This window comes from Prionailurus bengalensis, chromosome A1, assembly GCF_016509475.1.
Source record: "Prionailurus bengalensis isolate Pbe53 chromosome A1, Fcat_Pben_1.1_paternal_pri, whole genome shotgun sequence".
Taxonomy (NCBI): domain Eukaryota; kingdom Metazoa; phylum Chordata; class Mammalia; order Carnivora; family Felidae; genus Prionailurus; species Prionailurus bengalensis.
In genome coordinates this window covers 458,672-471,072 of record NC_057343.1, presented here as the reverse complement: position 1 = coordinate 471,072, position 12,401 = coordinate 458,672, and the positions used below count along the sequence as shown (strand labels likewise).

The 12,401-nt window shown below is 35.6% G+C and overlaps 1 protein-coding gene across 2 annotated transcripts in view; it reads right to left on the bottom strand.

Moving 5' to 3' along the window:
- Window positions 1–12,401, bottom strand: part of RNF17 (ring finger protein 17) — a 115,074-nt gene that overhangs the window by 74,407 nt on the left and 28,266 nt on the right. For both annotated transcript variants that reach the window (XM_043574478.1, XM_043574485.1), the window contains exons 7-12: window positions 11,859–12,030; window positions 10,322–10,398; window positions 9,522–9,596; window positions 4,609–4,916; window positions 3,523–3,612; window positions 2,147–2,305 (exon numbers count right to left, since the gene is read on the bottom strand). In XM_043574478.1, the coding sequence (XP_043430413.1) occupies window positions 2,147–2,305; window positions 3,523–3,612; window positions 4,609–4,916; window positions 9,522–9,596; window positions 10,322–10,398; window positions 11,859–12,030 (881 nt within the window). The remainder of the gene's footprint in view (window positions 1–2,146; window positions 2,306–3,522; window positions 3,613–4,608; window positions 4,917–9,521; window positions 9,597–10,321; window positions 10,399–11,858; window positions 12,031–12,401) is intronic.

Genomic DNA, 12,401 nt, shown 5'->3' with positions numbered 1-12,401 from the left:
GAATCCAAGTAGTCTTAGAGTCCATCCTCTTAACAACTAAGTTACCTATCTGAGATAAACTGGTAGATCTGACCACTGGTTATATACAGAGGGATCCTGTATAATCCCCTCTGGACATGCTAATAAAAATAGGATAGTTGTGGGGCGCCTGGGTGGCGCAGTCGGTTAGGCGTCCGACTTCAGCCAGGTCACGATCTCGCGGTCCGTGAGTTCGAGCCCCGTGTCGGGCTCTGGGCTGATGGCTCAGAGCCTGGAGCCTGCTTCGGATTCTGTGTCTCCCTCTCTCTCTGACCCTCCCCCGTTCATGCTCTGTCTCTCTCTGTCCCAAAAATAAATAAACGTTGAAAAAAAAAAATTTTTTTTAAAAAAATAAAAAAAAAAATAGGATAGTTGAGAGGCACATTAGGGCAACCTTTTAATTTTAGTTCTAACCAAAATGTTTATTTGGCCTAAAGATTATCATCAACCTTTCTCTTATGTCGATGTACCACGTAACCAATTATTTTGGCTTAAAGATTATCATCAACGTTTCTCTTAGGTAGATACACTACGTAACCAATTATTCTTAGTTTTAAACTATACACTATTAAACCATTCTTTTAAGTTTATTTATTCATTTACTTTCAGAGAGAGAAAGATAAGGCACATGCGTGAGAGGGAGGGAGGGAGGGAGGGAGAGAGAGAGAGAGAGAGACAGAGAAAATCCCTGCACTAGTGCAGAGCTTGATGTGGGGCTTGAACTCCCAAACCATGAGATCATGACCTGAGCCGAAATCAGGAGTTAGACACTTAACTGACTGAGCCATCCAGGAGCCCCAAACCATTTTTTTTTGATAGGTAAGTTAAAAGACTATTGAAGACATTTGTTGTCCTTTGCAGTGAAGAGCATATGTAGGAAAAAGGAACAAAAGGATATCCTCCTGAAGTATCATTTCACATTTCTTCCCTTATCACTCATTACTCAAAATATAGGTACTTAAGTCATGCAAATTTATTTGCCTTGAAATAATAATTGTCCTTAATTGAAAACAATGAATGACTTTTTGGCTTTTTTAGAAAATTTTCTGAATCTAAGCTGAACTCTTTCGGACATGTATTAAATTTTAGAGAATTACTTGTAGCCATAAAAGTTAAGTTTAATACAACATTTCTTTCTTCTTAGATACTCAACAGTTAAAAGTTATCTAAAGTTAAAAATTACTATTAATTTTTGTCAGAAGTATACGATAATCCTAATTTTTGAATATTCTGAGAAGCTACACAGATAAGCTGAGAGTTAGTCACACTTTTAAAGTACTATATAACTAACAGGTAATACTTTTTGGTATTATACATAGGCATTGATTACTATTAATAGATGGTTTTCTCACTCTGTTAATAAATCAAACAAATAATAGCTTCATCTTATTATAATCAAATTTAGTCAATGTATTATAAGGAAAACATTTGCAATAAGACCCTAAATTATGGCAAATTACACAAACCCTCAGTGTGGGTACCCTCAAAATATACTACCCTCTGTGGGGTCCTAGGAAACAGGTACCGGTGTTCTCCTGCATCTCATTTAAGTGCTTAATGACATCCTCAATATTCACATGTGGACAGCAAGGGACTAACAGCCACAGTACAAGGAATCGTGTTAGAGGCCAATTTTCCCTGGAGACAGGGAAGCAAACTAGATAACCTGCGACGGGCTTTGTAATTTAAAAAAATAACTCCTTTCACTCTGTAATTGAGGTTTTATATATACTTCACTCAGCAGTCAATATTTAGCTAACTTACCTAAATAAAATTATATCACTACAAAACTTTTAAGTTTATTTTGAGAGAGAGCCAAAGAGAGCACAAATAGCAGAGGGGCAGAAAGAGAGGGAGAGAGAGAAACCCAAGCAGGCTCTGCACTGTCAATGCAGAGCCTGACACAGGGCTCGATCACACAGACTGTGAGATCCTGACCTGAGCTGAAATCAAGAGTCAGACACTCAACTGACTAAGCCACCCACGCACCCCTCTTATAAAACTTTTATGCTTTTGGAACAAATCTGTATTATAAAAGGTCTATAAGGGTTAGCCTATAAGGGTTGGCCAAATACTATATAATATTTACATAAACTTGATATTTTAGCTTGGAGTAATATTTCATTACCTAGCTCCAAAAGGTCTGAAGGATCAAGGTGTAAACTCTTATTGCAAAACTCATCGACCTTCTTTTCCAGTACTGTTGCATCTTTAATTTGTGAATACTTCCGGACATAAAAGTGGCAAGGATGTATTACATGGCTTACAAAAACTAGCTCTGGAGAACCTAGATAAGAATATTTAACCCATATTAACAAATCATAAGTTAGGAATGAATTCACAAAAACTGAATGCAATATCCTCTAAAAGAATATTAAGTGTCTTGTGGCATTGAAAACTCTAGAATACTTAAGCCCCACAAAAAGAAGTCCAAACCCAAAATAGTAACTAGACTGATAAAGTTCCCACTACCAACATTAAATCCTTTAGCATAACCTGAACTGCAACTATTTTATTTTACATGCCAGGTATTTTAAGTGGAATTGTAGTTCATGTGGTAGTTAGATGCTGAAGTCAAGATATGCTATAACTCTATCATATTACAACAAAACATCATTATGGATATTTTGGAACTCAGAACTCCATTGATATTAAATAGACTTCTTGCATATCTCAAAAAATCCTGTTTATACTATATCCAAAGAACTAATAATTAGCTCATAGATACTCTGAATCACAAATCTTACCTGGCTAGAAAGGGGTGAAAAAACATCTGGGCAAAGCCAAATACTAAGGACCATTTAGGGGAAGAGATATATGTTTTGGTGGAAGCTGGGGGTGGTAGTGAGGGTAGAATAAAAGAAAAAAATATTCTGTTTATAGCAGTAATGAAGCCAAGTGTAGCTACTGAAAAGATGTTCAGAATATAATGTTACAAAAAAAAAAAGGAATTAAAAGAACAGAACAGTGTGCACGGTGTGCTATGTTTTTGTATAAAAACAAGTTAGAAAAATAATGTATGTGTATTTGTATATGCATAAAGAAACTGTGGAAGGGAAAGAAGGACCGAATGAAATGGGAACAGTTAGGTAAAAATTTCACAGTATTTTAATACATAATTTTTGAACAATGTAGATGTTTCATTTAGTAAAAATGTTTAACACTCAAAAACTAGGAGGAGTGGAATTGGAGACAGTCAAGTATAGACAGATGATAAAAACTGAACAAGTGGATCATTTTAACTATCCAATACAGATCACAAAGAATAATATCCATATTGAATATGGGGTAAAGAGATAAATATGTGTAACTGGGGAGACAGTTGACAGAAGTGTTATAAATTTCAGAAACATTTTTGCCAATAACAGCCAAAACCTTTAATATTCAAAAGGAAGAAGTTTTAGTTGATAGTAATATTCATTTTACTCACTGCCTTCATACTATGTAAGAGTTACTTTACGTACAGCAAACTCCACAACATCAAGTTCAGAGTTGCTAAAGTACCTGCTTTTGATCCAACAGCGGAAGATGATTTTTTCTGAAAAGGCTTTTTTGGCTCTCTAGGTGTTTCCACAAGATAATCTGTGAAGCGTGCTTCATCAAAATAGGAAATAAAGGCAATTGTACTAGTTTTATTAAGTTGACAATGGTATACTACTGTTTAAAAAGCTGTACTTGAATTGGCAAAATACTGGAATGGTAAGACTCCTTGTTATCAGTAGGTAAAGTCATAATAGATTTCTTAAATCACTGAGATTTCAGTGATAACAATACAATGGAAACAACTGAAAACATGCTCCTCCTTTTTTTTTTTTTTTCATTCAAAATGTCATTCTGCAGAATCAACCAATGAAACAGACTGAGAAGTGATGGATAACAGATCTCTTAACTCACTGAGATTTCAGTGATAAGATACAATAGAAACAACTGAAAATATGTCCCCCCCCCCCCCCCCCCGCTGTTTCATTCAAAATGTCATTCTGTAGAATCAACCAATGAAACAGACTGGGAAGTGGTGGGTGGAAGAGAACTAAAATGGAACTTGAAAATGGTCCTAAAGAAGACCAGTAATATAACTACACAGTAGTAGTAGTTAATAGGGAGAATACAACATTGTAAATCTAATCAAAGTATTATGATACATTGAAATGTTACAAAATAGATGCTATTATATTCATGACAGATTTTATTTCAGATTATGTAACAGGTGATATCTTTAAAAATTTTTTTATAACAGATTATATCTCAGAACAAAGATTTAGGAGAAGCTATTCTTTAAGGACAAAGACATGAGATCGTTTCTACAAGTATCTTCATTTTTTATATAAGGTTTATGTGTAGAACACCAAAAAGTCAAATACTTCAATTAAACCAAACATTAAATTAACATCTTAGAGTTTAGATTATTGCATTAAAAATAAAAATTATCCTAACTCTGGAAAATGTGAAAGCAGGGACAAGGAATCAATGGATGTTAACTCATAATGAAGAAGGTATAAGATAACAGCACTATCTTTCTATTAAATATAGGGACTAATTTTGTTTCTAATTACGGACATATTGTTTCCTTGCTTTTGTATTTTCACTCACTTTCCAGGTTTTCTTCAATAATTTCTTCAATTATCACATCAGGGCTAGATCCCATCTGAGGCAGAATAGTAATGGTTTTAGGGGATGGTGTTGCAACAACCTCTTTCTGTGGCTGGAAATCTTCTGCTTCTAAATGCACATCATTGGTTTCCCATTGCAAAGAACATGGTGGGGCTTCATTATTTAGGAAAGACACATCAATCTTTTTCTTTTCTTGTGATGGGTATGTATCATGACAAGAAAATTCCTTTTTATGATTATATTGCTTTTGAACATTCTGTTCTATTTCATTTTCTTGGGGATTACATCTGTTTAAAAAATAGACAAGTATTAAGAACACTTGTGATGAGCACTGAGTGTTGGAAGTATGTGATAGATCACTAAATTCTGTACCAGAAACCAATATTACACTGCATGTTAACTAACTGGAATAAATAAAAGTTGGGAGGAAAAAAATACATAGGCATATGGCTACTTTAAATTGTTTCATAAATTTTTTGTATCTACATTCAAGTCATTTCCTATTCACATGACAGTTAATAAGGTGACACATATAGGAGTGTCTGGGTGGCTCAGTCAGTTGAGCATCCAACTCCTGGTTTGGCTCAGGTCATTATCTTGTGGTTCGTGAGTTTGAGCCCCACATCAGCCTCTGTGCTGGCTGTGTGGAGCCTACTTGGGATTCTCTCTCTCTCCCTCCCCTGCTCATGCTCTCTCTCTCAAAATAAATAAACTTAAAAAAATACCATGACACATATAAAAAGGTAAAGCTGTATAGGTGCCTCAGAAGTATCTTTTACATAGCCTTACTGATGTATAATTTGCATAACATGAAACTCAATCATCTTTACTAAATTTACAGTTGTGCAACCATCACCATAATCTAATTTTAGAACATTTTAATCTAATTTTAGAACCCAGAAGGAACTTTTGCCCATTCCCAGCCCTAAGCAAACCTAAGGTTTTTTTTTTAATATGAAATTTATTGTCAAATTCGTTTCCATACAACACCCAGTGCTCATCCCAACAGGTGCCCTCCTCAATGCCCAGCACCCACCCTCAATTCCCTCCCACCCCCCATCAACCCTCAGCTTATTCTCAGTTTTTAAGAGAAACCTAGGGGTTTTAAAAGGTCAACAAGAGGTATAATCAATGAGAAGCTGAAGGAAAAAGTTGATACAGTCATGTCATAATCTTCTAGTCCTAAAAAACAGTGAATATAGGCTTAAAAAATCATTGTGATTTGGCTTAGCTGTTTGATTTTAAATTATGGTTATTTCTTCTAATTCCCTAGCTTAAAAATAAAGTATAGGAAACAGTGAAGGGTACAATCCTGAACAGATCATTAGAAATCTCCACCTAGCCTAAAAACCACCTTTAGTCTGAACCCTTTGGGAGGTATTATTTGGTTGCCACTAACCTACAGCTAATCGTTTATATGGTTGACTCCATGTTTTTCTATCTTCTTCACATATCCACATAGATTTAGGCTATCAAATCTACAAGTACAGAAATTCTATCAAAGAAATGAGATGGAGTCTCAAAAAGCTTGTCTTTTAGTTAACCCATTACGAATTTAGCTTCATCACAGATCATCACTGAGAAAACATTTTAGGGCTGGAAGCAGACCGTGCTCTACATGGAAAACTACCTGACCGTGAAGACGGGCAAAGAGATCTTTGGCACCATTGGCATGTGGCCCAATGCCAAGAATAATCGCGACCTGGACTTCACCATCGATCTGGACTTCAAGGGCCAGCTGTGTGAGCTGTCCTGCTCCACTGACTACTGGATGCACTGGGGCGGCATCCGGCTTCTGCCACCCTGGCCGGGCTGGCCCTGCACGGGCCCAGGGGCTGCGGCATTCTTAGGCAGTTTGGGGGCTCCCTCTTCCTTTCCTTCCCTCTCTCAGAAGGGGGTTTTAGGGGCCTGGGCTGGGAGGAGGGGGCACATCGTGACTGTGTTTTTCGTAACTTATGTTTTGATATGGTTGCATTTATGCCAATAAATCCTCAGCTGGGATGGGTAAATAAATAAATAAATAAATGGCATTTTAGGGGTGCCTGGGTGGCTCAGTCGGTTAAGCGTTGGACTTTGGTTTCAGCTCAGGTCATGATCTCATGGTTCATGAGTTTGAGCCCTGCGTTGGGCTCTGGGCTGACAGCACAAAAGCTGCCTGAGATTCTCTCTCTCTCCCTCTCTCTCTGCCCCTCCTCTGCTCTGTCTCTCAAAGTAAATAAACTTAAAAGTAATTTTTTTAAATAAAAAAATAAAAAGCATTTTAGAAATAAGAACAAGGCCAATTAGATTCAGCAATGACACATTATCTGTTTCTTCCAACAAAAGGTATGCTTTGAATACACATTGAATTCAAAAGATATGTATATCTGAGGATATGTATATGTACACAACTTTGCAAACCACACATTCCTTTTTATAACAACTCTCATTTGACCTGGGATATTTAACACTGTCCACCAAGTCCAGTCTCAAACTCCTCCTTTGACTTCTAGAGCACCACTTGCTCCCATTTGTTCTTCAACCTCTGCCTATTCCTTCTCAATCTTGTTTTGTTTTATTTTTGCAGGTTGCCCTTTTTCAGTTTTAAAACTTAATATTTTTCCAAGGTACTGTCCTTGACTTATGTCAGTACCTACTCTTACTGGGCAAACCCATTGTTTAATTACCACCTGTAATAAGTAGAAGCAGATTACAGTGTACTTTCTCTTAAAACTAGGAAAAAATTTAAGACTACTCTGAATTAAATTTAAAATCAAAACAAGATATATGCAGACTCTTAAAGAGACAGAATAGCTTTTGATACTAAAAATGTTCAATAGTGACAATATTCAAGTTATGGAAATATCTAGAAGAATGTATTCATTGCAAAGACTGATGATTATCCATGGAAGCACAAAAGTAAGGTCACAGACAAATATGGTACAGGGCTCCACACCTGGGGGAAGATGCCCTGAGCCCAAGGACTGGCACTCTAGACCTCTGGCAGGGTCTTTCCTCTGAGGTAAGAAATGTGCTATCTAAGCCTAATGCTATTAAGCTACTTGATTAATCTTTTCCCCTTTATTCCAAACAAGACTGCAAACAAAGAAATTTTTGATAATTTCGCTTCTTAGGCCTGTCTGGACTAGAAAAGAATCCCAACACAAGTATCCTAGTCCCTGTGGCAATTGTATTTGTCCATTAAGTTAATAAACTAGCATTCTGGCTAAACTGGAATTCAGTTTTGTGAATCTGGCTTACAGGAGTTTACCTGGCTTAAAGCAGATCTGCTCATGTCTGTTCCTGACCTTTTAACACTGTGGGCTAAACTCTAGAAGGTAATGAATGTGATGCTCCCTGAGGGATGATTTCCCCTGGACACATACCACTTAAAATTGAATGAACTTATTTTCTTTCGGTGGGTTTCTAAACCATCTGTATTCTGACTAATCCTAAACCTAGAATCAAGTTCAAGACCTTTTCTTAAGTTTTAGCACATGTAGCTAACTGCTCTCTGGACATTTTCCCCCATACATCTCATCAACAACAGTAACTCAACATGTCTACTATCCCCAACTCCCAAATTTTCTTCTTGTAGTCCCAATCTTGGTGAATACCAATCCATCAACTTAATCACCAAAGCCAGGCCTGTAAAGGATGCTTCTCTTTCCCTCATTTATCACACTCAAACAGTAAGTTTTATCAATTTTCCCTACTTAGCATTTGTCATATCTATTGCTCTCTAGTGATACTACCTATGTTTTGTTTCTCATCATTTGCTGAGACTATTGATACAATAGCCCCACTGATCCTTCAGCCTCTAGCCTCATACTCCTTTCCAAATAATCCTATAAATAGCCACCAAAGGTATCTTTTTAAAATTCAAACTAATTATTTTATTTTCATGTTGAAATCATCTTTTAGTGGTTTTCAACTGTCTATAGCTGTGCTGTCCAATAGAGCTTTCCATGATAATGCAAGTGTGGGACTGTCCAACATGGTAGCTACTAACCACAAGTGGCTACTACTGAGCACCTGAAATGTGCTAGTACAATTAAGGAATCCAATTTTTCAATTTTTTTTTAAAGTAATCTCTACGATCAACGTGAGGCTCGAACTCATGACCCCAAGATCAAGAGTCACATGCTCTACCGACTGAGCCAGCCAGGCACCCCTCCAATTTTTTCTTTTAACTTTGTTTTAATTAATTTGTGCTTAAATTTAAATGGGCACATGTGGTTAATGGATACCATATTGGATAACATGGATGTAGAAAAAAAAAGTCCAAACTGCTGCACAGCATACAAAGTCTTCAGGATTTAGCTTATATGTATCGTCTACCAAGTGAAATTATATATGCAGTTCCCTGAATGTAGTATGTTATCTCACTGACCATACCTTTCTTTCTGTTATGATGCGTCCCTCCTTTTTGATTGCCTTTCCAATTGTTAGTCATTTTTCATAGATAAAATTTTCCTTTTCCCAAATCGATTGTTACCACCAAAAATGGACCATTCCTTTCCTTTGCATCTCCATTAAATTCTGTATATATTACTATCATAGCAATTATTCACTTTATTGTTTACATATGTCATCCTCTACTTATTGTAACTTCTCTGACATATATAATGTTTATCATGTTAGTGCTTAGAACAAAATCAGTGTTCAATCCTGTCTGAATGAATGAATCTCAAAGATAACTTTCACATATATATCATTTAATACTGGTTCCAGGTCGTTTCATTCTTAAATATCTCACACAGAATTTAATGGATAGAAACCATTGCCCTTTATATTATTTTACAGCTTTTGAATCATACATACAACACATCAATTTTCCTGTCTCTTAGGTAATTTTTCTGTCTCTTAGACTCTATCAGATATTAATGGCATGTTGCCATTCTTATACTTACTTTGTTAAGCTCTCAAATTCAATCTTTCCCATATTGTTGAACATACAGATGATCTCACTACAATTCATATTCAACCTGAAATAAAACACTAGCATGTAAGTAAATGTTCTAATCCAAGTTTATTACTTTCTCTAAAAGTCAGCTGAACTGAACTATTACTTTCTATAAAAGTAAACTATTACTTCCTATACTTTTACTATTACTTTCTATAAAAGTCAGTTGCTGACATTAAACTCTAAAAGACAGAACATTTTTAAATGCTCTAATACAAATCTGTTACTTTCTTTAAAAGTCAGTTGCTGACATTAAAAACCCTAAAAGACAACAATTTTTTTCTTTTTCCTTTTTTTGTATTTAATTTTTAAAATTTACATCTAAGTTAGTTAGCATATAGTGCAACAATGATTTCAGGAGTAGATTCCTTAATGTCCCTTACCCATTTAGCCCATCTCCCCTCCCACAAGCCCTCCAGTAACCCTGTTTGTTCTCCATACTTAAGAGTCTGTTTTGTTCCCCTCCCTGTTTTTATATTATTTTTGCTTCCTTTCCCTTGTGTTCATCTGTTCTGTGTCTTAAAGTCCTCATATGAGTATTATGCTAAGCGAAACTAGTCAGAGAAAGACAAATATCATATAACAATTTTTTTCTAATGTATAAGTTACTATTAAATTATATGGTTGTTAATTTGGGAAACATTTGTGACCCAAATTTCAATTTATAATTGCTTGCTATTTAATAAATCTAGGCTCTAATACATTTTATACTTAATTGTTATGTTCTCCTGAGTTATAACTTCTTACCTGGGAGAATTCCTTAGTTTTAGAGTGCTAACTTGTAACAATTCACTCTCAAATGTTAATTTCAAAGTACGGATAATCTAGAATCAGAAGAGAAGTGTTACTCAGATGTGAAATTTTTAAAAAATAAATTATCGCTAAAACAAATTAAGATTTTAGAATTAAAACTATATCCTTTAATAAGTGTTTTACTAATTAATGTGTTCAAGGTTTGACTTTAGGCATCCAATGAGAGCAAATCAGGTGTTTATGAATTTTTTCCCTAACGAAATTTAAAATCTTTTAGAGATATAAATAACAGATAACAACAAAAGACAGTAGTTAACAAATAGAATATAGTTATGTAATCACAGAAAATTCTGATCAGATTCACTCTGCATTTGCACTGCTATCCTCAAATGTCTTTTTTGCCTCATCTTCTTAATGAATCTAACTAGGGAGAAGACCAAATCTTATCACTTTTTTACACCTCCTAATGCCTCATGAACATGTGTAATACAACTGGAGAGAGGCCTGACCAAGTAAGATGGTGGCAAACTCTTCACCCTTCACTTATAGACTTTGAAGGCAGAAAAACCAATGGCTTCTATTTTATACCTCAGTTCTTCCCAAACACATGCTTATCTGTGGGAAATGAGGCCATGAGGACTCAAAGACAATAGAGTAGGATCTATATCCAAAGAGAGCAAGGTAGAACTCAGAAAATAAGATCAATGGTTAACCCTGTCTTGTCAAACAATCTCATCAGAAACATGTTTTTATTTTTGCCCAACTATGCTCCCTAGGCACCTGGATAGATGACAGGACATACTGGACACACCCTATCTCTTGACCTGCATATTCGGAGAGGCAGGAAGAAGGGGGAAAAACCCTGAATGAGATCTTTAAGTTAAATTTTATTTTAGAGAGAGAGAAAGCAAGCAGAGCATGAGTGAGGGAGAAGGTGGGGGGGGGGAGGGAGGGAGGGAGAGGGAGAGAGGGAGAGAGGGAGAGAGAGAGAGAGAGAGAGACTTTTTTTTTTTTTTTTGAGAGACAGACAGACACTCTTAAGCAGGCTCCATGCTCAGCACAGAGCCCAATGCAGGGCTTGAGCCTGTGACCCTGGGATCATGACCTGAGCCCAAATCAAGAGTCAGACGCTCAACTGCCACCAGGCGTTTTTTGAATTAAGTTTTTACGAGCTGACAGACATATCTAAATTCATATCATGAAAAGAAAAACAAGTCCCATTAAGTTTGCTGCCCTTATATATCCTCATTTTTTATTCAAATATCTTAGGAACATCCATTTTCAACTCAATGTCACCCTACTTGCTTTCGGATTGTGTGTTATAAAGACTTTACTGAACCATTTCCCTAACTGGTAAATAACAAAAGGCTAAATAAATTAATGTTTGTCTTAGAATTCAAACTAAGAATTGAGGCCAAATAAATTAGGATAATCTAAAAATATATTCTTCTTAAGTCTTAAATAGTATATTCCAAAGCATGTAAAATAATACACTTCAGAAATAATTTATATTATGATCTATTAAAATTACCTGATTCAGGTCACAATAAGTCCTTAAAGAAGGTGCTGATTTTAACTCTCTTGCTATCTTCATAGCTGCAGCCAAATCATTTTTTTTCTCTTCAATGTAGCTTTTAGCCATTATTACATTTGACAGATAATCATCTGTATTTCTTACTACTTCTTCACACAGGTTCTTTTTCCTTCATATAAGATCCCAAAATTATTTTACAGCATTTTATAAATATGCACATGAAAGTAAGTCTATAGTACGTGAGTAGTAACAAAAGGGTAATTTCACTAGTTTATGAACATGGTAAATGAGGCATTCAATTCAACTGAAATGTATTACAATTGAAAACTATGTATGGATAACTACAGAAAAAGCAGGATATAATTGTCATGTCACAGAAGACAGACCCGAGATGATTCTACCTAAAAGAGAAATCCTATCTTGTAATCACTTGTGCCATTTCAAAGACCCATTTGTATTCATTTCTCAAAAGTGATGTGCCTTCACATTTTAAATTTTCCATCAACACACACATAACACATAAATATACAATAAGATTTT